The 27,900-nt window shown below is 41.4% G+C and overlaps 1 protein-coding gene across 2 annotated transcripts; it reads right to left on the bottom strand.

Annotated features, from left to right (window-relative positions):
• Positions 1-91: 91 nt before the first annotated feature.
• ap5b1 (adaptor related protein complex 5 subunit beta 1) lies at positions 92-26,965 on the bottom strand. 2 transcript variants are annotated; one of them, XM_028807708.2, is made up of 3 exons: positions 26,845-26,965; positions 15,639-15,800; positions 92-2,781 (listed from the first exon to the last, which is right to left on the bottom strand). In XM_028807708.2, exons 2-3 carry the CDS (start codon positions 15,786-15,788, stop codon positions 109-111), a joined length of 2,823 nt encoding a protein of 940 aa, XP_028663541.2. In that variant the 5' UTR covers positions 15,789-15,800; positions 26,845-26,965; the 3' UTR covers positions 92-108. The 2 variants fall into 2 exon arrangements, with proteins under 2 accessions (XP_028663541.2, XP_028663542.2); XM_028807709.2 differs by lacking the exon at positions 15,639-15,800.
• Between the last annotated feature and the right edge of the window lie 935 nt (positions 26,966-27,900).

Genomic DNA, 27,900 nt, shown 5'->3' with positions numbered 1-27,900 from the left:
TATTAAGTTCTTACCTGAATATTATGTCTCTTCTGCAAGTATATGTAATATTTAAATAGATAAGCACTTTTAAAAAATAAAGATTATCAAGTTAGGATGAATAGATTTTTATAGCTTTAATACAGAAAGACTGCTATCCAAGCCGCTAGAAGATGTGATGCTTTGCAGGTACGCATTTATGAAAGGTAGGAGCTGCCAACTGTCTGTCACAATACTAACACAGACTGCATCTTCTGTCCTCTGTATCTGCAACAAAATGTGAAATTTTGGAGGCAGAAACACAAGAACTTTGTAAGTCTCTGGTTCTGGGTTCTTAGAAATTGCAAACGTGCTCAAGTGCAAATCAAGCATGCGCTCTAAGGACTGTTCATCAGCTTCAAAGCAGAACCTGCTAGTGGCAGACACTTCCGATTTCTCCGAGCTCAGAAAGCACCACATCTGGTCAAAGAGTTGCAGTTTTTTGTGTACAGGCCACTGACGAGGAACTGGAAGTGACAGAAAGACTTCGGAAAAGCCAACAGAGATTGGGTTGAGCTGGGTTTGCCAGGAGATTCCATCTTCCGTAGTAAATACAGCACAGACTTTAAGCACGGTGGGGTAAGGCCGTATGGGTTTTAAAGTGAGAGTAATCAAGTGGGGCTTCCTTTCTTGGAAGAGGCTTGGGACAGTGATCTCACTGCAAGGTGCGTAATTGCCATCTGTGAGCTCAAAATGTAAACGGATACAGAAAAGTTTGGCAAAGGAAGGATCTACACTCCCTACAAATGTCAGATGGTAGTTCAAAATAATCACTGGAGACAAGTGCAGAAACTGATCACAATAGCTTTTGAAAAGGTCGCAATCAGGAATGTCCTCCAGTGGCTCTCCACAGTCGGTAAGTTGCCGCCTGCTTCCATCATCTGCTGAAACTTTAATCAGCTGCAACACTGGGTGCCTGGTTGAATGTACAGTCAAAGAGCTGGATAGTTCTTCACTTTCTGCCATTATGGAGGACAATGACCTGACTTTGGTCCGACTTGCTCCTGCTCCACTAGCCAGGATAGAGGCAAGTTTGTCTTTGGAAAGGTTAGTGAGCAGAGTGTAATAGAATCGGGCGTGATCTTGAATGTCTAGATCTTCAAATCGCAGCATCATAAACTGTAGTAGGTCGGCCAGCTCGATGAAGATCTTGTCCAAGCTGGGATGCTGTAATACATTTCTGCACACAGTAAGCACACTGTTGCCCATCCGCCAATTCCCAGATGTGCAGAGTCCTGAATTTAAGAGGAGATTCAGCAAGAAGTGAACGGTGCTGCCTTGTGAAACTTGGCTCTCATTGGCTATTCTGCTCAGCATTTTCAAGTTCCAGCTCAGGCTCGACTGGATGAGTTGATCTTGAGGCAGTTGTACAATTAAAATCTGGACAGCTTGAAGGAGGTCAGTAGGCCATGGGGAATCATCTAAAGTTCTCTGGGTACACTCGGCTAAGTTGATAAAATGAGGAGCAAAGTCACAATGCTTTTGGTAGAGCTGACACAGGCTCTGGATGAGGTTTCCTGGGTATTTCTCGTTTTGGTAAAAATAATATAAGAAAATGTACACAGATCTAAAATATGTCACTGCTATCTCTCTGCTGCTGTGGTGCTCAACAACTGCCTGAAGGGCCATCAGGTGCTCATACATATAGCCTGCTCCTTTATCTTCTTCATTCCCAGCTTCCAGATACACAAGGCAAAGAAGATTGAACCGGGATAACATTGTATGGCTTTCATTAAAAACAGTAGGAAAGAGCAAGGAGGTCATCTGTGGCGTCACCAACACAGGCAAGTTTTCCTCTCCACTTGAACAAATTGGTCTGTTCTCTGGGAAGTGAAGAATACAGTCTATGTAGAAAAGTTTATGAGGCACAGGCAGGAGAGGGTGCTGAGCCATACCTACCAAACGTTTCAGAAGAAAGTTCTCATCTTCAGCCGTGAACAGACTGTCTGTGAAGGTGCCTTTCATCTGTAGCATCGCATGCAGAAGGGAAATCTCCACTGTCCCAAACAGGCGCAAAAGCTGAGACTTAAAAATTGTCGGTGACAGAGACTGAACCATGGCAACCACCTGGGTTAACTCCCGTAGCAAGGAGGCCTGGCATATAGGAGTGAGAAGATAGGACTCCTCTAACAACAAGGAAATAACAGACTTCAGCTCTCTAATTTCCATACTGTAAGGAAGCACTGGAATCACATCCCCTGTGGTGATGGGGAACAGATTCAGCATGTTTTCAGTTGCACTCCAGGCCAGCCCTTCACTTCTCACCAAAATGTCCTTTAAATCTCGGTCTGCAATGTCATTCTGTAGCGTCAGCCAGCGTACTGCATTTTTCAGAGCCACAGAATACAAAAGAGAAAAGCTTTGGTGAAGAGGTGAACTTTCATGTTGTCTGAGGGAGCTTAGGATGTCCAGCTTTTGGGAAAGAAGTCCCGGGTAACAAACTTCAAACTCTCGTAGACACTCGCTTGCGATTGCTCTCATGGGTCGACAGAAAACTCCACACTTATGGTCATTTGTGTCCTGCAAAGTTTGAATCAAAGCTTCTATAAGCCTCTCGGCCACTCCAAGTCCTGGCTTCATGCAGGAGGTGGATATTAACACACTGGTGATGGAGAGCATGAGGTGGCTCTTCAGATTCACCGTCTTAGGGGTGTGTGGCGTTTGAATCAGGATGTCTAGTAACGAAGATGCTGTCTGTTCTGCGATGTGTGGCGATGTGCACAACAGAGTTGGGTACTCCAACAATGGGCTGAGCAATAGAACCTGTCAAAGGAACCAAGTAGATGTAGTCAATACAGACTCATTAGGTAAATATAAGGCACAGTGCTGTGAAAAAGTATTCGCCCCCTTCAAAACTCTCTGTTTTTGTATGAATGGCCTTAAGACAAAATGCAATATTACAGAAGGGGAGCCTGAGAGAACACACATATTTTAAAACATTCATTTCCTTATTTAATGAACAAAGTCATCTAATCACAAATGTGAAAAAGTGACTGCCTCCCTAATTTCAATATGTAGCTGCAGCAACAATTACAACTAAACACCTCTACAAATCAGTCATTCACATAACTTGAGGAATTTTAGTCTCAGGACTGCTTTCACGCAAACATGTTGATATATTTGTGAGCATAAACTGCTTGCTTCAGGTCCTACTACATCATCTGTATTGGGTTCAAGTCAGAACTTTTACTAGGTCTCTCCAAAACTTTTACCTGTAGGCATGTTGTTGTGTTTTGAGTTATTTTCCTGCCGCATAACCCAATTATGCCTCAGCTTCAGGTCACAGACATAATACTGGACATTCTCTCAAAGAATATTCTGTTGAAGTGCAGAACTCACGGTTCCTTCAATAATGGCAGGTATTCCAGGTCCTGAGGCAGCAAAGCATCCCCTCAACATCAAAACTACACCACGTTTTATTGTAGGCATGATGTACTGTTCAACGTTGTGGTGAACTAGGAGTCCTAGATTATTCCAAAAATGTCTGTTGGCAGCATTGTCTTTCTGTACAAGGTCCCTGTCTCCCAAGTCACTGCTGTGAATGTGTTATGTCAGATCATTTATAACTGTGGTGTGAGAAACAATGGCTACCCCACTCATGATTTGCACAAAAGAAAAGCAAAGTGCAGTGATTCTATTTTTGTGGTCTGAGGGTGTGCCTGGTGCCAATATTTATCAATGACTTTGTGCACAGTATGGAGAAAGTGTTATGTTGCAAAGAAGTATGTATGAACGGATAGAGAGGTTCAAGGAAGATCACACAAGTGTCAGCCTTGAAGAAGGAGCTGGACGTCCATCCATGTCCATGACTGTGACAACATTGAGCGTGCATGTGAAATGATTCTGTCAAACAGACGAGTGACAGTAGATGATGTGGCAAATCAGCCATGGCTCTGCCTATGCAATAATCCACGACAGACTTGGGTTTCAAAAGAAGCCCTACGAGGACGGACATACACGTCTGATGAAGAGGTGAAGACAGAGGTGCATTTGTGGCTTACAGCTTAGCCTAAAACATTTTTTAATGAAGGAATACAAAAGCTTTTTGACAGATGGACAAAGTGTATTGAAAAGCAGGGAGATTACGTCAAAAAAATGATGTATTTGTCTTTTCTGAAAGTTGATTTAAAATAAATTCTACAGCCGCAGTGCGGATAATTTTTGAAAATTGGCCAGTATCACGATACAAGGTCATTGTAACAAATTTATTACAAAATACATTTTAATAGAACAAAGTAAAACATACAAACACAATAAAAGAATGTTACTGTTTTTTTTGTTTTTTTTTTTTTAAGATCTGGGCCCTCATGCAGAATGACCGTGTGTAGAATTCACACTAAAACATGGCGTACGGACAAAAGTGGAAATGCAGATTTCCACATTCTTCTACTCCATAAATCCCGGTCAGTGAGAAAAGTAATGCACGTACATGTGCCTACGATCCCACCTAGTCTCCTCCCAGAATTATGCCTCTTTGAATATGCAAATCAATATAAACAGCATTTAAGGTCAGCGTTTTGTGAAAAGACAATGGCAAAAGCACAGGGGAAAATAGAAGAATTTCAGCAAATACCAAGTGGAGGAAAGGAAAAACATACTGTTTATTGGTTTAAAAGGAAGTTGATCCGAGTGACACAGAGTGTCAGAGAAACTCGAAAGCTCAAGTTCACAAAGTCGCACAGTCGAGTCAAGTTGGGGAGCATGCACTGGTACAGTGCGTTGCCGTACCCAATACACAACGAAACAACTCGGGATCCCTGTTTGCAACCCCCCAGGCAGACACACGGTCCAGTCCCACCCTCCAGAAATGACCCTCTATTTGCCGCAGCCAGGTGTCATGTGGGCAACCCCTTGGTCTGGTTCAGCCACTCGGGTCCCCAACAATGAGGATCTTACGAGCTGGATCACCCTCGGGGAAACGCGCCACATGGCCGTAGTGCCGTAACTGACGCTCCCTCACAATTCAGGTAATGTGCCTCATTCAGGACTCCATGAGCAACTGCTCATTCGACACAAAGTCAAACCAACGGTACCCAAGGATTTTCCGGAGAGACACAGTACCAAAGGAGTCCAGTCTTTGTCTCAGGTCACTGGATAGCGTCCATGTCTCGCAACCATATAGCAAGAAAAGTCGCACAGTGCCTGAAATAAAAAAGTTGTCGTCAGATATCAAAGTCGCTGTGTAAAGGCAAGTCGTAGCCCACCATCTGAGTGTCATATGGAAGCTTATTAGGATATAAAGAAAAAAAAAAAAGGGACACAGTGGGAAAAAAAGCTTGAAATGTCAACATTAATCTCGAAATTTCCACTTTAATCACGTAGTTTATTTTGTCATTAAAGTAGAAGGTCATAAACTTCATCTTAAAATCGTTTAATTTACTAGTTTCTCAAATACCATCGTAACTAAAGTAGCATGTTAAATGCTTTGTTTTGTATGTGTTCTTCTATGTGCTCTATGTGTGTGAATCACTACATGCTTCTTAAATGGGCTTTCTCTTCCTCCGACAGGACACACAATACATTACATTCATATCACAGCTCGCTGAACAATTTAAATACTAAGATGTATACTTGGTATCATTTTCATGACGATAGGAATTAAAGCATGTATTAAACATGGGAACACGGTGGCGCAGTGATACTGACAAGCTGGCGCCTCGTCCAGAGATTGTTCATGCCTCACGCAAGATGCTTGCTGCGCTGTGCACGACCTTCGATGAAATATTTTATTGAAGCAGTACTGTCTCTTTCAAACATACTAACCTCCAATTCCTGTCCTTACTTTTATATCTCCAAATACCCAATCGCCGCACAATCAGCTCTGTAATAAATGTAAAGCCATCTGTAAGCTGAGAATGCCGATTCTTCAGAACTTTTAAGGAACATTGAAATATCTTTGTTGTACTGTATGCAAACGTTAAAGACACAAACAGTGCCACCCCACTGCCTGCACTTGGGAAAGCAGATCATAATCTGGTTCTGCTTCAGCCTCACTACAAACCAGTGAGTGAGGGAGCTACCTACAACCACACACTCATTCAGGAAGTGGTCCCCTGAGGCAGAGCAGGCTTTGAGAGACTGCTTTGGAACTACGGACTGGGATATCCTGCAGGGATCTTATAGTGGGGCGGCACGGTGGCGCAGTGGGTAGCGCTGCTGCCTCACAGTTGGGAGACCTGGGGACCTGGGTTCGATTCTCCCCGTGTCTGCGTGGGTTTCCTCCGGGCGCTCCGGTTTCCTCCCACAGTCCAAAGACATGCAGGTTAGGTGGACTGGCGATTCTAAATTGGCTCTAGTGTATGCTTGGTGTGTGGGTGTGTTTGTGTGTGTCCAGCGGTGGGTTGGCACCCTGCCCGGGATTGGTCCCTGCCTTGTGCCCTGTGTTGGCTGGGATTGGCTCCAGCAGACCCCCGTGACCCTGTGTTCGGATTCCGCGGGTTGGAAAATGGATGGATGGATGGATGGATCTTATAGTGAGAACATTGAGAAGGTTATTGACTGCACTACTGACTACATCAACTTCTGTATGGACATTGTAGTTCCAGTAAGAACAGTACGCTGCTATGCTAACAACAAGCCATGGATTGCAAGTGACATCAAGGGCCTTTTGAACCAGAAGAAAAGGGCTTTTAAAGGCGGTGATCAGCATAAGCTCAAGCACGTGCAGAAGGAACTCTGAGTCCTGCTCAGTGAGGCGAAGGAGCAGTACAGGAGAAAGCTGGAGCAGAAGTTGCAGAATAACAGCATGAAGGAAGTGTGGGATGGGATGAAGATCATCACTGGCTGCAGCTCGAAGCAGGGTGCCACCATCGAGAGAGACGTGGAGAGAGAGAGCAAACCAGATAAACAACTTTTTTAACAGGTTTGACCACCCTAACCCAATCTCACCTTGGAGTACTGCACCCTCCCCCCATCTTTCTGCTGATACCAGCATAGGAATGAGTCTACCCCAACCCACAATCACAGCAGCCCAGGTAAGAAGAGAACTGTGGAGACTGTGCCAGCAAAGCAGCGGGTCCAGATGGAGTATCGCCACGACTGCTGAAGGCCTGTGCATTGGAGCTGGGGAGTCCTCCACAGCGCATCTTCAACCTGAGCCTGGAACAGGGGAGAGTCTCGAGGCTTTGGAAAACATCTTGCATCACCCCAGTCCCAAAGGTATCACATCCTAGTGAGCTGAATGACTTCTGGCCTGTCGCTCTGACGTCGCATGTGATGAAAACCATGGAGCGGCTGCTGCTTCACCACCTAAGGCCACAGGTCCGTCAAGCCCTTGACCCTCTGCAGTACGCATACCAGGAGAAGGTGGGAGTGGAGGATGCCATCATCTACATGCTACACCGATCCCTCTCCCACTTGGACGGAGGCAGTGGTGCAGTAAGAATTATGTTTCTGGACTTCTCTAGCACCTTCAACACCATCCAACCTCTGCTCCTTAGGGACAAGCTGACAGAGATGGGAGTAGATTCATACTTGGTAGCATGGATCGTGGACTATCTTAAAGACAGACCTCAGTATGTGCGTCTCGGGAACTGCAGGTCTGACATTGTGGTCAGCAACACAGGAGCGCCACAGGGGACTGTACTTTCTCTGGTCCTGTTCAGTCTATATACATCGGACTTCCAATACAACTTGGAGTCCTGCCACGTGCAAATGTTCGCTGACGACACTGCTATCGTGGGCTGCATCAGGAGTGGGCAGGAGGAGGAGTATAGGGACCTAATCAAGGACTTTGTTAAATGGTGCGACTCAAACCACCTACACCTGAACACCAGCAAAACCAAGGAACTGGTGGTGGATTTTAGGAGGCCCAGACCCCTCACGGACCCCATGATCATCAGAGGTGACTGTGTGCAGAGGGTGCAGACCTATAAAATACCTGGGAGTGCAGCTGGATGATAAATTGGACTGGACTGCCAATACTAATGCTCTGTGTAAGAAAGGACAGAGCCGGCTCTACTTCCTTAGAAGGCTGGCGTTCTTCAACATCTGCAATAAGATGCTGCAGATGTTGTCTCAGACGGTTGTGGCGAGCGCCCTCTTCTACGCGGTGGTGTGCTGGGGAGGCAGCATTAAGAAGAAGAACGCCTCGCACCTGGACAAACTGGTGAGGAAGGCAGGCTATATTGTAGGCATGGAGTTGGACAGTTTGACATCTGTGGCAGAGCGACGGCGCTGAGCAGGCTCCTGTCAATAATGGAGAATCCACTGCATCCACTAAACAGTATCATCTCCAGACAGAGCAGCTTCAGCGACTTACTGTTGTCACTTTCCTGCTCCACTGACAGACTGAGGATATCGTTCCTCCCCCACACTATGCGACTCTTCAATTCCACCTGGGGGGGGTAAACGTTAACATTATTCAAAATTATTGTCTGTCTGTATACCTGCATTGTTGTCACTCTTTAGTTTAATATTTTCTTTATCAGCATGCTGCTGCTGGAGTATGTGAATTTCCCCTTGGGATTAATAAAGTATCTATCTATTTATCAACATGTTTAAATTATTCTATCCATCTAGGTTTGCGCCAGTCCCAGCAAGCACGCAGCATGGGGCAGGAACAATCCCCGAACTGGGTGCCAGCTCGTCGCTACCACTGTGTCCTCACATGTTTAATTATCAACAATATAGATTATTTAAATGATGTTAAAATTTTATCATCTGTATACTGTAATAAACATACTTTGCCACATTTCATCTTAAAAATGATATCAAGAGCTCCAAGAACATAGTGCCTGGAAATCTAAATTGACTTAGAAGCCAGTCGTCATCATCTGTAAATATATGCTTTATAAAGTGGCTCAGGTTGGACAATACCGTGTTTCCCCGAAAATAAGACCGGGTCTTATATTAATTTTTGCTCCAAAAGATGCACTAGGGATTATTTTCAGGGGATATCTTATATTTATTCATGTATAACAATTTACATTTATCCAAATATAGTCATGTCATTTTCTTCTGGAAAATCGTCATAATTCTCCACATTCAAAACCTGAATTCCAGCCTGAATTTCTTGCTACTCCAGCTGCTTTTAGGATCCTCCAGGATCGATGTGCATATTTCGATGTTTAATGAATGGTTCGATGTGGTGAAGCAAAATGCCAACATACAAATGTATTCATGCTGCTTTTATATTCAAGCATCGCATATTCCCTGATCGTAATGACACGATATATTTTAAATATCTCACATACCATCTTCTGTGCCGTCTTTTTTTTTTTTTTTTCTTTTTGCACCGTCACATTAATAATAGAATACAATGTAAGGAGGCGTATTTGAGCCATAGAGAAAAAAAAATTAAGGACACAATGAAAAGGTCCATTTTGTAATTAAAGTGGGAATTTCGGCTTTACACTCGAAATATCCACTTTAACCTCGTAGTTTACTTTATCATTAAAGTAGACCATCGTAAACGTCATCTTAAAACTGACCCAGTTGTTAATCGCTGGGGCTTCCTCCTGACCTGACAGCAGCAGCAAGAAGCAATAGATTGACACACAGAACATATTAAATTTATTATATTCCAGCTCTCTGCACATTTAGAATTCTTAGATTTATACTTGATATCACTTACATGATTAAATGCATTAAAATATGTATGTTACATTTTACAGATAAATCGTTAACTTTGTTTAAATAATGAATACTGTTAATAGTTACACATGTTGGGGTGGCACAGTGGCAGAGCGGTAGCACTGCTGTCTCGCAGGGAGTCACTATCCTTGTGATCCCTGCTTGGAGTTTGCATGTTTTCCTGGTGGGTTTCCACAGTGTGCTCAGTTTTCCATCCAAAGACATGAAGGTTTGGGGATTTGGTGACGCTAAAATGACGCCAATGTATGTGTGTGTTTGTGTTCACCTTGCGATGAGCTGATGCCCCGTCCAAGGATTTTGTTTCTGTCTTGCGCCAATGCTGCTGGAATGGGCGCATCCCCGAATTGATGGATGTAATCATTAAACATCCTTTTCAGAGGATGGATGTAATCATTAAACATTCTTTTCAAAGATATTGTGGCAAGGTGTCCTCGGAATTTAATGGATGTTTCGGCCACACACGTCGCATCGTGTGAAGTATAAACCTGGCCTTAGGCGCCTTATTTTTAAGCTGACAATCTAGACTAGGGCTAATTTTTGGGGTAGGACTTACATTACAGAGCAGCCTGAAAATCATGCTAGGGCTTAATTTTGGAGTAGGTCTTATTTTCGGGGAAACACGGTATTATAACTGTATCGCAAGTTTTCAGTTAGGAAATTTTACTTTAAAGTACAAACAGTTCTACCAGGAACACTTCATGGACTAACTGAGTGAGTTTATAGTTCTTGGGATGAAACTGTTTTTGAACAGCGAGGTCCCTACAGGAAAGGTTCTGAAGCGTTTGCTGTATGAGAGAAGTTCAAATAGACTGTACGCGAGCAGTTCAGATAGACTGTACGCATGGCTGAGGCAGCGTGTGCTTGATGCTGTATACCGATAATTCTCTTTAACGATCAGCTGCTATAGAGTTGTGATTCCACACTCAGATATAGTGGGATAAACACTACGAGTGGTGCAGTGACAACGCTAAAGCAGCTATGGTATTTGGAATTGTTTGGCCATTCCGTGCACCATTATATTGTTACATTTTAACTACAATCAGATGCCTTAAACTAATAAACGATATGCGGTTAATTTCAGTGTATTTGATAAAGCTGCATCAGGGATGTGGATCTAAAAAGGAAAGGGAAACCACACAGGAACAATAGCACTGCTTTGACGATGGGTGCTGCTGGTTTGCAAAACCGAGCTGAGAAGTTGAGAATGCCAGGGATTGAGTTGGCGTGAAAATGTGCATGGCTTTACGCCAAGTTTAGTTTTTATACATTGCGATGTGAGCATGGAAATTGGCGTACGCAACACTTTTGTGCGTACGAACCGTTTCTACATATTTTATGTTTATTAGTTTAATGCATCTGATTGTAATTAACCTGTAACAATATAATGGTCCACAGAATGGTCAAACTATTCTAAATACCATAGCTGCTTTAGCATTGTTACTCTCACTGCACCTTCTTCTTCTTCTTTCAGCTGCTCCGGTTAGGGGTTGCCACAGCAGATCATCTTTTTCCATATTACTCTCACTGCACCACTCGGAGTATTTATATCACTGTATCTGAGTGGGGAATCACAGCTGTACAGCAGCTGATTGGAAAGAGAATTATCGGTATACAGCATCAAGTACATGCTGCCTCAGCCATGCTGTCTATTAAACTGCTCTCATACGGCACATGCTTCAGAGCCTTTCCTCGCGGTTCAGAAACAGTTTCATCCCAAGAACTATAAACGCACTCAATCAGTCCATCAAGTGCTCCTTGTAGAACTGTTTGTACTTATAAGTACAATTACCTCACTGTAAACTTGCAATACAGTTATAATATTGCACAACCTGAGCCACTTTATAAAGCGTGTATTTACATATGATGACGATGAAATGCAGCAAAATATGTTTATTATATTATACAGATAAAACTTTAACTTCATTTAAACAATCTATTTTGTTAATAATTGAACATGTGAAGACATGGTCCCGCAAGGAGCTGGTGCTCCATTCACGGATTGTTCCTGCCTCGCGCTGTATTCTTGCTGGGGCTGGCACAACACTGGAAAGATAGATGGATAGAATAATTTAACATGTACTATGAAGATATTTCAATGTTCCTTAAAAGTTTTGATGAATCAGCGTTCTCAGCTTACAGATGGCTTAACGTCTATTACAGAGCTAATTGTGTGGTGATTGGGTATTTGGAGAAAGAAAAGTAAGGACAGGAATTGGAGGTTAGTACATTTGAAAGAGAGAGTACTGCTGCAATAAATTATTTCATCTAAGGTTGTGCACGGCAGCAAGCATCTTGCGTGAGGCATGAACAATCACTGCACCACCGTGTTCCCATGTTTAATAACATGCTTTAACTCCTATCATCATGAAAATGATATCAAGTATACGTCTCAGTATTTTAATTAGTCAGAGAGCTGTAATATCACGAATGTATTGGATTCTGTGTCCTGTCGGAGGAAGAGAAAGCCCATTTAAGAAGCATGATTCACACATATAGAGTACATAGAAGATCAAATACAAAACAAAGCATTTAATGTGCTACTTTAGTTACAAAGGGATTTGGGAAACTAGTAAATTAAGCGATTTTAAGATGAATTTTATGATGTTCTACTTTAATGGCAAAATAAACTATGCGATTAAAGTGGAAATTTCGAGATTAAAGTTGACATTCCGTGCTTTTTTCCCCACTGTGTGCCTATTTTTTTTTATATGTACCCTAATAAGCTTTCATATGACACTCAGACAGTGGGCTACGACTCGCCTTTTCATGGCAACTTTGATATCTGACAACTTCTTTTTTATTTCGGGCACTGTGCGACTTTGTGAACTTGAGCTTTCGAGTTTTTCTGACACTCTATGTCACTTGATCAACTTCCTTTTGTTTTTTATACCACTGTTTAATCCAACAAATAGTACGTTTTTCCTTGCCTCCACTAGGTATTCGCTAAAATTCTTTTATTTCCCCCCGTGCTTTTGCCATTGCCTTTTCACAGAACGCTGAGCTTAAGGGCTATTTATATTGATTTGCATATTCAAAGAGGCTTAATTCTGGGAGGAGTATGGGGAGTGGCAGCAGGCACGTGCGTTACTTTTCATGCTTACTGGGGTTTATGGAGTGGAAGAACATGGAAGTTGTCGAACGCACAGATTTATGCATCTGGATTTTTTTGTGCGTATGCACATTTCCACTTTTGTCCTTACGCCATGTTTTAGTGTGAATTCTACGCACGGTGTTACGCATGAGGCTCCAGGAGTGGTCAAATCAAACATTTGATACATTCTTAAAAAGAAGGAATGCACTGGTGAGCTCAGCAACTTCAGAAGGCCTGGACAATCATGGAAGACGACTGTGCTGGATGATTGCAGAATTCTTTCATTGGTGAAGAAAAACCCCTTCATAACATTTATCCAAACCAAGAACAGTCACCAGGAGGACGACCTGCCATTACCAAAGTCTACAATCAAGAGAAGACTTTATGAAAGTAAAGAGAGAGGGTTTATTACAAAGTACAAACCACTGGTAAACTTCAAGCATGGGAAGGACAAATTAGATTTTGCCAGAAAACATGTTTTAAAAGCCTGTCAAGTTCTGGAACAATTTTCTTTGGACAAAGGAAGCCATGATCAATATACAGTAATCCCTCGCTATATCGCGCTTCGCCTTTCGCGGCTTCACTCCATCGCGGATTTTATATGTAAGCATATTTAAATATATATCGCGGATTTTTCGCTGCTTCGCGGGTTTCTGCGGACAATGGGTCTTTTAATTTCTGGTACATGCTTCCTCAGTTGGTTTGCCCAGTTGATTTCATACAAGGGACGCTATTGGCAGATGGCTGAGAAGCTACCCAACTTACTTTTCTTTCTCTCTCTCTTGCACTGACTATCTGTGATCCTGACGTAGGGGGTGTGAGCAGGGGGGCTGTTCACACACCTAGACGATACGGACGCTCGTCTAAAAATGCTGAAAGATTATCTTCACGTTGCTACCTTCTGTGTGCAGCTTTTAAGTATGCTGCACGGTGCTTCGCATACTTAAAAGCTCAAAGGGCACGTATTGATTTTTTTTATCTATCTCTCTCTCTCTAACTCTCTCTCTCTCTCTCTGCTCCTGATGGAGGGGGTGTGAGCTGCCGCCTTCAACAGCTTTGTGCCGCGGTGCTTCGCATACTTACAAGCCAAACAGCCCTATTGATTTGTTTACTCCTTTGAAGAGGAAGATATGTTTGCATTCTTTTAATTGTGAGACTGAACTGTCATCTCTGTCTTGTCATGGAGCACAGTTTAAACTTTTGAAAAAGAGACAAATGTTTGTTTGCAGTGTTTGAATAACGTTCCTGTCTCTCTACAACCTCCTGTGTTTCTGCGCAAATCTGTGACCCAAGCATGACAATATAAAAATAACCATATAAACATTGTTTCTACTTCGCGGATTTTCTTATTTCGCGGGTGGCTCTGGAACGCAACCCCCGCGATGGAGGAGGGATTACTGTATACCAGAATGTTAGAAAGAGAAGAGTATGGAGAAGACAAGAATCGTCAAATCATCTGGTGCATAACACATCATCTATCTATGGTATGGACATGCCTGAATGCCAGTGGAAGTCAGTCACCTGTGTTTATTGATGATGTGACTGCTGGCAGAAGTAGCAGGATGAATTCTGAAGTGTACAGGGCTATACTATCTGCTCAGATTCAGCCAAATGCTGCTACACTGATAGGATGACACTTTAGTACAGTACAGATAGATAATGAGCCAAAACATAATGCGAAAGCAAAGCAAAGGCTTTTCAACACAAACTAGTAGACGATTCTTCAAGCTAAGTCAATCTACAGACCTCAACCCAACTGGACATGCATTTCACTTGCTGAAGACAAAACTGATGGCAGAAAGTCCAAAGAACAAGCAGCAACTGAAAAAAGCGACAGCAAAGGCCTGGCAAAGCATCACTAGGGTGGAAACTCAGCACTTGGAGATGACTATGGGTTCAGACAGGCAGTCATTAATTGTATAGGATTTTCAACCAAATATTGAAAATGTTTGTGCAAATACTTCTGAGCAACTACAAATAGGGGACCATGTATAAAAAGTCTGTCATTCCTGAACAGCTCATACAATATTTTTGCTATACCCCTTAAATTAAAGTTGAAAGTCTACACTTCAATCACATGATTGCTTTATTCCAAATCCACTGTGGTGGTTTACGATGCCAAAATTATGAAAATTGTGTCACTGTCCAAATACTTATGGACCTGACTGTAGGCTGCACTGAGTAAATAAAGCTAAACATATTTGTGTGTGTGTTTTCATTGTAGGATGCAAAGCAACAAAATGTGAATATTTTCAAAGTGGGTGATTCTTTTCTATACCTCTTGCAACTGGTTGCTTCTACCTACTGTAATAAAAAAAGGAGTATGATGTGCTTTTGCAGAGGGGTTTTGGGTGAGGCCTGATCGAGAGTAGAAGTGCAGCACAACACAAAGGAGAATCAAATGGTTGTTGTTTAACTTCTGCTTTGTCTGCTTTTTCTTCACATTTGAAGCACTATGAACTGTCTTCCTTGAACCAAGAGAACGAGTCAAAATGACAGCATTCATGGTTACAGCCCAGCAAGGAGTTACCACACTTATGGAATCCAATTGGACCCAAAAATAACAAATTCTCGACATACAAGAGCATAGAAATTAGCAGTGAGTCAGTGTAAATGATGGATGGGGTAGTTAACAAGAACCACAGGGTCACCATTTCAAAAAAAAAAAACAAAAAACCTGCTTTCTTCCTTTAACCCATTCTACAAATATACCTAGGCAAAGACAGTGCCCTTTATGGATCAGGTATTTGGACCACTTCCTAATGCTCTTCATTCTTACCAAGTCCATGTGCTGTTCTCATTCATCCACTGGTATGATAAGTGCCAACACTGCCAGTCCATCTTGAGACCTTGCTGAATCCTGTACCTGCCCCATTCTACCTTTTTCTCTGCCTACCAGACAAATCAAGATAGCATGTAATTGTGTGGTGCTTACCTTTGTACCTTCGCTGATTTTGTCATTCTTTATGTCATGAAGAATGTCCGCTAAAAAAGCATCTGTAGATGTGGCAAGGAGAAAATGGCTAGGGCTATGAAAAAAATCAGCAACCCTGTTGGCCCAATTGCTGTGGTCCAGATTTGTCATTTTTGGGAGCAGCTGTAACAAAAGAACATTGTTTTTTTATCACCTGTTTTTTATTTTGAAATTAGTAAACATGATGATTAATCTGTATAATGTGAATACTCTGTACATTTGACAATAATGATCCCACAAACCTATATTCTGCTAAGTCAGTATTGTGAAGAGCTTAAAATAACCCACCTCTTGTTCTATAGATACAATAAAGCAAAATGTTTCAAGTTCCAAATTATATTTTAGTGTACAGTAATCCCTCGCTATATCGTGCTTCGCCTTTCGCGGCTTCACTCCATCGCGGATTTTATATGCAAGCATATTTAAATATATATCGCGGATTTTTTTGCTGGTTCGCGGATTTCTGCGGACAATGGATCTTTTAATTTCTGGTACATGCTTCCTCAGTTGGTTTGCCCAGTTGATTTCATACAAGGGACGCTATTGGCAGATGGCTGAGAAGCTATCCAACTTACTTTTCTCCGTCTCTGTCTTGCGCGGACTTTCTCTGATCCTGACGTAGGGGGATTGAGCAGGGGGGCTGTTCGCAAACCTAGACGATACGGACGCTCGTCTAAAAATGCTGAAAGATTATCTTCACGTTGCTACCTTCTGTGCAAGCTGCTTCCTGAAGCGACATGCTGCACAGTGCTTCGCATACTTAAAAGCTCGAAGGGCACGTATTGATTTGTGCTTGTTTGTTTTTCTCTGGCTCTCTATCTCTCTCTCTCTGCTCCTGACGGAGGGGGTGTGAGCTTCCGCCTTCAACAGCTTTGTGCCGCGGTGCTTCGCATACTTAAAAGCTAAACAGCCCTATTGATTTATTTGCTTTTTTTCTCTCTCTCTCTGACATCTGCTCCTGACTTGAAGAGGAAGATATGTTTGCATTCTTTTAATTGTGAGACGGAACTGTCATCTCTGTCTTGTCATGGAGCACAGTTTAAACTTTTGAAAAAGAGACAAATGTTTGTTTGCAGTGTTTGAATAACGTTCCTGTCTCTCTACAACCTCCTGTGTTTCTGCGCAAATCTGTGACCCAAGCATGACAATATAAAAATAACCATATAAACATATGGTTTCTACTTTGCGGATTTTCTTATTTCGCGGGTGGCTCTGGAACGCAACCCCCGCGATGGAGGAGGGATTACTGTACTAGGATGTTAAAAAAGTTAAATATTAAGAGTGTCCAAACATAATTGTATGACTTCTCATCCCAGCACCTTTCCATCTCCAAACAGATCTTTGGACAGCTTATTCCTGTCTATGAAAAAAAATTTTGATTGATCTACACTGTCGGCCATAGCTGAAGTTGACAGATGTGCTAAATGGCCTTCAAGAACAGCATTTTTGCTACAACTTGTAAACATTTCAATCATTCACACACTCTTCTCTAACTCTTCTCTGTCAAACAGCTGCAGCTGATCAATCAAATGACCCAGTGGCCAACTTAAGCAGTATGGAGGACCTCAGAGTCTAATCACCTCTTCACGAGGGATGAGACAGAGGTGATGCAGTTCTGTAAAGACGAGGTGAAAGTGGTGGGGATTTTTAAATATTACACCAGGCTGGGTGGATAACACAGACCTGTTGAATACAGAAGGTTCTTGTTATGGAGGAGGCTCAGATCATTTCATGTGTGCTACAAACTTATGGACATGTTCTATCATAGACAGATGAGTGCTGTCAACTCCAGGGATGCCACACACATTTAAGTAAACTAATCAGAAAGGCCAGCTGTATTACAAGGACTGACTCTGATCTCACTTGATGCCAAAATGAAAAGGCCATCACGACTAATGCCACCCTTACGCTTAGTAATGCCTCGTCCCACAGCATGTTTAGCACAGCATGATGGAATGAGCAGGTGGTGATGAAGGGGCTTTGTTTTGCCTTCAGTTTTCTGAATCTGTAATGAGTGCTCTTGGCCAATTATAACAGTCATACTGGCACAAGAACAATACATCTTTAGGGACACTATACATTGATGTGCACTAGTGTATAAACTGTCTGTACATGTCTGGGACCTTGCATGTGTTTATTTGTTTGGCCTTTGTTTTTGCTGTTTTGCACTATGTCTGTGTGCACTTAGTAATCCATGTTGCTTGTGGCACATGTGAATTTACTGTTTAATACCATTTTCTTTCTATTATGTTGCAAAACTTCAGTGAATCTGAGAGAAACTGATCCTTTGCTATTATAAAAACCTGACTGCTCTAATGGAGGGCAGGGATGGGATATAATTCCAGCCAGAAAACAAGGTGATCCCTTTCCTGGCCAGCAGGTCAATATAATGGATGGACAATGGGAGACTGCCTCCTGGGGCCCATGTGTGGGAATTACAGTAGAACGCATAAGTTTATATACACTTAGGGTGAATTCTTTAAAACTCACTTTATCAGCCCTCCACAGTTTTTATACTAACAAACTATACATTTGACATATCATTTAATAATAACTCTTTACATTTATATAGCGCTTTTCTCACTACTCAAAGTGCTCTCCATTAAGGGAGGACCCGGGAAGTGAACCCAAAATCTCCTTACTGCAAAGCAGTAGCACTTCCGCTGTGCTACCATCTGCTTTGTATAGGGAAAAAGTAATTTTTTCCAACAATGTTCACAGACAGATTATTTCACTTTTTATTGCCAAAATCACAATTCCAGTGGGTCACAAGTTTACATACACTTTGTTAATATTTGGTAGCTTTGTCTTTAAATTGTTAATTATGAGCTGAACATTTTGATTTGCCTTCCACAAGCTTCTTACAATAAGCTGCTAGAATTTTGGCACATTCATTTGGTACTGTGATCACAATCAAAATATTACAAAGTATGAAAAACTATTAAAGCCTGTCAAATGAAAATTAGATGGTGGCAGAACTGGATGCCATCATGAATAATCCCCTCCATGAGGTGCTCTCTTGGGACACTTTTAACCACAGGTTCATTCCACCACGGTGTGCTCATTAAGCGCCTCTCAGGCAATTCAATGCTCCTCCTAACTCTTTAAGCTCATTTTGAAACATCTGCACAATCTACATTTATTTATTATTTATTTATCTATCGATTCCTTGGCTGTATACAGTAAGTTGCGAGTCTGTATTCTTGTTTATGTTTCTGCTGCTGTATGCATCTGAATTTCCCTTGGGATTAATAAAGTTTACTTAATGTGCTAACAGTATACAGGAACATTACTTTTAAAAGTAACTTGGTTACATTACTCATTAATCACCAAAAAAAGTACCATATATTTTAGATAGATATTACAAACAGGGCACAACTTTTTCTTCTTTTGTATGAAAAACTGCACATTTCACTGACCAGCATTTGTTATTTAATCTTAAGTCAATATATGAAGCTTCATAAAAGTGACCAGAAGCACAACCAAATTTGACAATTTTCTTAAATTTTATAAACGCATTTAGTCCTTCGTGTGCTGTGCCGCAGGATCACACTGTTTCAAAATATCTATAGCAAATATTTGGATTAAAACTATATTGATACTTTATTTCTGTTACTGGATTGCACGCAGCAAACACTTTACTGGTTGGCTGTGTGATTGTGCTCTGCAGAGGACCGCTGTTCACAACGTTTGCTTCTTCCTTTGCACTCGGTACTGCTGGAATAATCACTGATCAGATAAAATTTACCCATCAGGACATGCAGGATTAAATGTATGCCTACAACTTTTATTCAGTTCTTTTCACTTGATTGCATGCTGTTCTTCTTCACTAGCTGCCACCAGATAGCCAGAGCACACTCATACACATTGTTACCAACTCCAGAAGTGCTGGGACTAAGAGTAGTAATGCATATTTGTGTGTTTTTTTTTTTATGTTTTTTTTTTAAGTAATGCAGGTATTTTTACTTCTATATATTTTTTAAAAACAATCTTGATTGAAATAGCCTGAAAAAATACACAGTACCAATATATACAATTAATATGAACTCAATATAGTTATTTTGAAAAACAAAAACCTTCCAATATTCTATCCATCCATTATCCAATCCGCAATATCCTAACTACAGGGCCACGGCGGGTCTGCTGGAGCCAATCCCAGCCAACACAGGGCGCAAGGCAGGAAACAAACCCCGGGCAGGGTGCCAGCCCACCGCAGGGCAAACACACTCACACACCAAGCACACACTAGGGACAATTTAGAATCCCCAATGCACCTAACCTGCATATCTGTGGACTGTGGGAGGAAACCGGAGTACCCAGAGGAAACCCATGCAGACACAGGGAGAACATGCAAACTCCACACAGGAAGGACCCGGGAAGCGAACCCGGGTCTCCTAACTGCGAGGCAGCAGCGCTACCACTATGCCACCCCCCTTCCAATATTAGTTTGTTTTATTTTTTTCAAATATCTTTCAAACAAACTTCAAAAGTGTATCCCAGCTCTTAACCCACCCTCATAGCTTATTGTATACATATATCAAAAACTTATCATTCCTACTTCTTCACTACAGTACAAAGCATACATAAAATTCACACAAACGTGGGTCAGATTAGAATTAATTTTACCTCCACCACTACTCTCCTAGTACACACCTCATACTCTGCACATAAACTGAAGAGATTACTTGATATATTCAGAAAATTCGATACTTAACAAACATCAATCATTACATGACTAGGGAATAACTTTTAATTAATTCTTTTCACTTGGCTGCATGTCATGTGCTTAATGTCTTCCCCACTATCTGTCACCTTACTGCCGGAGGAGCAGACATGTGCACAATATTACCGGCCCTGGCAGACAACATCCTTTCTTTCTTCTGGAGTGTCGGGAATAAGCTTTGGTAGCAACTTCTTTTTAATGCAGTTATTTTTACTTCAGAACAACAAATACTGCGTTAAGTTACCAGTTACTTTAAAAAGTCATCTGACTACGTAACACTCATTACTTTTAATGCATTACCCGCAACATATGTTGCACTAATAACTGATTTCACTTCAATTTTCACATTCGGCTTGTCTGTGGGTGATGCATTTTTTGTCAGATTTTGGTGAAGAATTTGAGGGTGGGTTTATTTGTAAGTACCTATGGTAAATAATGATAATTATTCACCTTATTTAAATATAGGTTCCAAGCACTTCACAAACATTTAAAAGTGTACAACAGGAATAAAAGCAGAGAAAAAGATACTTTAACACTAAATACAAAATAATATCAAACATTAAATAGCAAATAAAAAATAAATACATGATAAAGTTCCGAAAAACAAACAGGAATAAAAATACAAGATGTTAGATGCACATGGCTAATAACATCATTTTTAATACAGCATATCATCGTGAGCCCCTGGATGCAGAGGGTCAAAACGTCAGTGCAAGTAAAGGACCTCCCTGAGCAGATGTTTTTTAGAGTTGAGTCAGACAATCAATTACTTTAGGAGGTCCACTCCACAGTTCGGCTGAAGAACAGCCAAGTGCTCTGTCACACATAGAGTACAGGTTAGTTGGGTCATGGCAAGAATGCCATCATCAGTGGATTGAAGTGGGCAAACAGTAAAATAGTGGTGCAAGATGCTACTAACATAATCCTGTGGATGGCCATTTATATATAGGTTAGCAAAAGAATTTTATACTCAAACCTAAAATACAGTGGGGCAAAAAAGTATTTAGTCAGCAACCAATTGTGCGCGTTCTCCCACTTAAAAAGATGAGAGAGGCCTGTAATTTTCATCATAGGTATACCTCAACTATGAGAGACAAAATGAGAAAAATAAAATCCAGAAAATCACATTGTCTGATTTTTGAAGAATTTATTTGCAAATTATGGTAGAAAAAAAGTATTTGGTCAATAACAAAAGTTCATCTCAATACTTTGTTATATACCCTTTGTTGGCAATGACAGAGGTCAAACGTTTTCTGTAAGTCTTCACAAGGTTTTCACACACTGTTGCTGGTATTTTGGCCCATTCCTCCATGCAGATCTCCTCTAGAGCAGTGATGTTTTGGGGCTGTTGCTGGGCAACACGGACTTTCAACTCCCTCCAAAAATTTTCTATGGGGTTGAGATCTGGAGACTGGCTAGGCCACTCCAGGACCTTGAAATGCTCCTTATGAAGCCACTCCTTTGTTACCCGGGCGGTGTGTTTGGGATCATTGTCATGCTGAAAGACCCAGCCCTCAATGCCCTTGCTGATGGAAGGAGGTTTTCACTCAAAATCTGACGATACATGGCCCCATTCATTCTTTCCTTTACACGGATCAGTCGTCCTGGTCCCTTTGCAGAAAAACAGCCCCAAAGCATGATGTTTCCACCCCCATGCTTTACAGTAGGTATGGTGTTCTTTGGATGCAACTCAGCATTCTTTCTCCTCCAAACACGACAAGTAGAGTTTTTACCAAAAAGTTCTATTTTGGTTTCATATGACATTCTCCCAGTCCTCTTCTAGATCATCCAAATGCTCTCTAGCAAACCTCAGACGGGCCTGCACATGTACTGGCTTAAGCAGGGGGACACGTCTGGCACTGCAGGATTTGAGTCCCTGGCGGCGTAGTGTGTTACTGATGGTAGCCTTTGTTACTTTGGTCCCAGATCTCTGCAGGTCATTCACTGGGTCCCCCCGTGTGGTTCTGCGATTTTTGCTCACCGTTCTTGTGATCATTTTGACCCCACGGGGTAAGATCTTGCGTGGAGCCCCAGATCGAGGGAGATTATCAGTGGTCTTGTATGTCTTCCATTTTCTAATAATTGCTCCCACAGTTGATTTCTTCACACCAAGCTGCTTACCTATTGCAGATTCAGTCTTCCCAGCCTGGTGCAGGTCTACAATTTTGTTTCTGGTGTCCTTTGACAGCTCTTTGGTCATGGCCATAGTGGAGTTTGGAGTGTGACTGTTTCAGGTTGTGGACAGGTGTCATTTATATTGATAACGAGTTCAAACAGGTGCCATTAATACATTTAACGAGTGGAGGACAGAGGAGCCTCTTACAGAAGAAGTTACAGGTCTGTGAGAGCCAGAAATCTTGCTTGTTTGTAGGTGACCGAATACTTTTTTTCCACCATAATTTGCAAATAAATTCTTTAAAATCAGACAATGTGATTTTCTGGATTTTTTTTTCCTCATAGTTGAGGTATACCTATGATGAAAATTATAGGCCTCTCTCATCTTTTTAAGTGGGAGAACTTGCACAATTGGTGGCTCACTAAATACTTTTTTGCCCCACTGTACATACAGAGGCAGTGAAGGCGGAACAGAACAGGTATTTTGTGCTCACTGTTTTGGGCCCAAGTAAGAACCTTTCAAGCACAAAACACTGCAGCTGAAATAACACATTAGACGTGGTACCATGCACTTGAGTTACAGCAGTCAGTGCAGGATATGATAAATGCATGAACAAGCCTCCCAGTATCAAAAAAAAAAAAACAACATTGGAATGAGTGCATATGTTGCAGAAGTGGGAGTAAGAAACTTTCTTAATATGATTTATGTGGGCTGGGTAAGAAATAGAGGAATTAAAAATAACACCAAGATTTCTTGCAAAAGACAATAGCATGAACACAGAATGAATAAAAATGTGTGAAGGATGGCAGGACTGGGCTGGATAAACTCCATACCTTAACTTGGCAGGGAGGCCAATGTAATGGATGGTTTCTGGGGTTACTACTGCCTCTCAAGAGCACATGTTCCCCCAACACACTGGACAGCAGCATTCCTGGGCCAGTATGCCCAGTCCTGTATCTGCAAAGCATGTTGGGAATTGTGGTTCCCTAGGTGCAGACAGGGGTAGCTGCTGGGGAGGTCTGTCCCTACTTTCAAGGGTTTCTGCCTGACCCAGGTGTACTTCCTCCTTGTCACCGGATGTATTCCTAGGTCTGGCATAAAAGGGGCTGATTTCGTCCACTGAGCAGTCAGAGTTGGGTGGAGGTGGATGAGACTGCAGGGGAGTGGTAGGAGGAGAAGGTTAATGCTTGTTGCGTGTTACAGAAGAAAGGAAACTAAAGCCCTGTGAAGGCATTGTATAAATAAATACTTCTAATGTAAACCCGGGACTATGTTGTGAAGTTGCATCTGGGGGTTTCAGGTGCTGCAATGCCCCCTGTAGGCCATAAAGGATATCATTTTCATAACATGGGCTTCTGTTTTGTTGTGTTGCAGAAATATTTTAAAGAGTTGTGCACCATCCAGCATTTAATTTCTTCAAGGCAAGGCATCAGCCAAGAGATCTGTGGTGAACATCCACTTATACAAATAAAAAAGACCCACGTATCATGCACATGCAAATGATAACACAGTCCAAAGCTGCAAAAAATATGCCAATGGAAAGCGTGTAGGTGCAGAAGAGAAAATGGTGAAGGATAGAACCTTATGGAGCACCATGTGTGTCATGCGTGAAGCTACACCTGCTGTCACCAAGACTGACAAACAGTTGGCTGTCAATGGTAAGACTTAAACCACTGGAGAACAGTTGCAGTGATACCCAAAATGCCATCCATTCTAAACAGTAAAATATTGTGATTAACACCATCAAATATTGCACTAAGGTCTAACAGATTTAATATGCTGACTTGCCCAGAAACTGCTGCCACAAGTAAATCATTTGTTACTCCAAGCATAGCAGTTTCACAGATGTTCTGTATCCTGACCACAGACCGAAAGGGTTTCCTTCAGGTAATTACAGGTTACAGTAATAGTCTGCCTGAATTGTGAAGCCACAACACACACAAGAATTTCAGATAGAAAATGAAAGTGTGAAATAAGATATACAGTAAATCTTAAGAAATCAAGATCAGACTTTAACGTGTGTGTTAAGAAGACAATTTTCAAACCAGCTGGTATCAAGGCATACATTTATCTGTTATGACAGGCATAATTATTGCATAAAGTCAGAATTTATGTATTTTTAATTTGTAATACTGGATTTATGTCAATGGTTCTGAGGAGACATGCAAATATGAATTTACTATTCTTGTACTATGTACACATAACAGTAAAGTTGACTTGAAAAGTGTGGTGGTGAATGTAATTAAGTACACAAGTAGTAGGACCCATTTTACAGTAGAGGTTATTAATGGATGAGGATTAAAATAGTTAAAATCTCAGCATAGGAGCTGAGCAGGTTTGACTGGAAGATATAAAAAAAGGATAATGAACCAACAATAGTTGAATTATTCAGGTGTTTAATTTTATCACAGAAAATGAAATCCACATTCAGTGTGGAAGAATTAGGTGCAGGTTGAAGCAGTTTATTAACCCCTAGACAACAAAGCCCATGGGTTATAACGGCATGCCCTAAAGTGACTGATAAGCTGTGCATTTTCCATCTGAAAATCTTATTAAAAGTGCAGGCCAGTTCGTAATAGCTGCATTGGGTTAATAGTCTATACAGATATTACATAGCTGAAACAGAAATGTTACTTGCAACCGAAACTGTTGGATGACAATAAATAATAATTTTCATTTTTTTAAATTAAGTTTATAAAAATAAAATATTGAAACTTGGCCATTTAAAGTAAAATACCAACTCTGTGAAGCATCTGAAAAGTAACTTTAAAGGACAGCTCATGTCTCATTTAAATGAACAGACACCCCCAAGCTGAAATCGCTGGCCTCCACATTAATCTTGACAAGATTGGGGACAGGATGAAAACCAACCCTAGACCTAGTGTCCAACTGTGCCCACCCATGACCATTCCCACAGCCACTGACACCTCAAGTCCCAGATCAGAAATCAGCATGTTCTTCCCGACTCCCTCAAAAGACCCATCTCCTCCATCACTTCTCACTCCTACTCTGATAAATAATCTGTAAATTATTTAATTGGGTAGATGATATTGTTCCTCAAAGGTGGCCCCAATTCACCAAGTTTTAACTGGAGTGCCAACCATGTCCCTCCCAAAAATCAGTGCAGCAAATAATTATATAGCTGTGAATATTTTCATGGCAGACTCTTTCCTATACGCACTTCTATTCACTCGCACAATGCTAAATTGGAATCACTGTAAAAATTAGCTTTTATGTTTTCTTTTTTATAATTCACCATACCTTAAAAATGATACTTCAAAATAATAATACACTTTATGTATACAGTACTTTTCCCATGCTCAAAGTACTTCAGAGAAATTTTAATAGAACAACAGGGCATATACAACATTGGAGAAGTAATATCTGCATAAAACAATACATAAAGATAGATACTGGAAACACAAAACATTGGATTAGAAAGACAGAAAATATACCAGAATAAAATTAAAAATGTAAAAAATATTACGAGAAACCAATCAACAAACAGCATAATTTATGATACAAACGTAAATTATCCTGAGAATCTTTGTAAACTGAAAGACGGGTATATCCGGGTAAATTAAATATCTTCCTGAATAAATGAGTTTTAAAGTGGTTTTTCCAATGTACGAATTGAGTCGTATGATCTCAATAATTTGGGGAGATAGTTCTAAAGTCTGGGTGCAATGGAGCTGGAGGCAGATTGGCAGAATCAGTGGACCGTAGTGAACGGACAGCAGCAAAGTGATTGAGAAGGGTACTGATGTAGTCGGGTACAAGGCCATTATTACTGGAATTTTATACTCAGTCTTGTAATATACAGGGAGGCACTGCAAGCGGAGCAGGATGAGTGTTATATGCTCGCTGCAGGTCTGTGTAAGGACTCTGGCAGCAGAGTTTTTAATCAGAGCTATGATAACATATTAGAAGGGAAACTTGCCAGCAGGAAATTACAGCAGTTGATGCCTAATGTAATAAAAAAACTGGACATGTTTCTCATCATTACAAAAAGAGAAGAATTAGCGAACATAGGATAGGTTACGGAGGCGGAAGTGGGAAATTTTCTTTAGTATGATGTATGTGAGCAGGATAAGAAGAGAAACATTCAATAACTTGCATCTGCTTTTAGTCTCTAGATGCAACAGTGGTGGACATTTACATTGGGCTAAAAAATAACAGAAGAGCCAGGACAGTATTCGCTCGAAAAAACGAGTTTGAAGACCCCCTTCCACCCCCGCCAGTTTCCTTGTATATGGTAATTCAAGCACAGAGACTCCGTCTGCTAACTAACTCTCTTCAACCTCACGAGAAGTAAAGTTTTGCCATACCTTGCTCTGTTTAGTTGAATGACGTTATTAAAAAGATGAGTTATGCTGTATTACTTGTACGTATCAACTGTCTGGAGCTTCTTCTAGCCTGCACTTCCCATTCTGTGGGTCATATGATAGGTGTTAGCCGTGTCACGTGACAATAACGTGCTTCTGCAGGGGCTTCAAGCCTGCGCGCAGACCGCACTTCAAAGTGCGCGTGCGATCAACTACCAAAACATATTCATATCCATAACGGACCAGACCGTTTGATCGGCGCGTTGATGTCGCATACCTAACAATTTCATAGCACAGGAAATGACACTCTACTGATGGAAAAGGTGTTGTGCCTGTTATTACTGACTTCAAGAGCATAAAGGAAAAGGTGGAGTGTCATCCAGCCGTTACCGCGTGAAGCCGTTGTTGTATCCAATTCTGCGTCCCCTGGCAAAATTGACAATCATACCTCGTAATCTGTGACATTTTGCGATCAGGGTTTGTACAGAAATCAACACTTGAGTATGCCCTTTTCTATGGATCAGTGCAAGATCAATATTAAAAAAAGCAAAGGGCGTGGTTATCGACGGAAACAAATTTACGACTCGTTCAAAAACGGTCAGTCAGGTGTAGGTGACAATTTTTGGTCAATGTCGCACATCTAACAATGTCGCAGTTGAGAAAATGAGACTCTACTGATGGAAGAGTTTTGACTGTTCTTACCGACTTTAACATGAAAAATTGTTGAAAAATGCTTTCCGTAACGCGCGACGAAAACCCAGCGCGCGCATCCTGCGTACGGGGGCGCGCCTCCATCATTTTCACCGGCCCAGCGCCTCAAGTATTTCCTGCGAAGCCTGCGCGCAGAACACAACCTAAAGAGCGCACGGGATCAAGCGTACAAAACTCATTAATACTTGCTGCGGTCCGTTCGATCTGTGCATTGATATTCTGATATTGTGTTAGTCAAAAGATTAAAGTTTTTGGTCAGGGTTGCATGCTTAACAATGTCACAGAAGAGAAAGAAACTCTACAGACGGAAGATGAATCGCGCCTTCTTTTACGAACTAAAGAGGAAAA

The sequence above is a fragment of the Erpetoichthys calabaricus genome, chromosome 8, assembly GCF_900747795.2.
Source record: "Erpetoichthys calabaricus chromosome 8, fErpCal1.3, whole genome shotgun sequence".
Taxonomy (NCBI): domain Eukaryota; kingdom Metazoa; phylum Chordata; class Cladistia; order Polypteriformes; family Polypteridae; genus Erpetoichthys; species Erpetoichthys calabaricus.
The sequence above is the reverse complement of the archived record's forward strand: the minus strand, read 5'-3'. Positions and strand labels throughout refer to the sequence as shown.

Bases quoted from the DNA above. Each gene is read 5' to 3' on its own strand.
- ap5b1 (XM_028807708.2), bottom strand. From the start codon at position 15,788: ATGACAAATCTGGACCACAGCAATTGGGCCAACAGGGTTGCTGATTTT. The intron at 2,782-15,638 runs GTAAGCACCACA...TTCCTTTGACAG, and splicing joins AAATCAGCGAAGGTACAAAG to GTTCTATTGCTCAGCCCATT.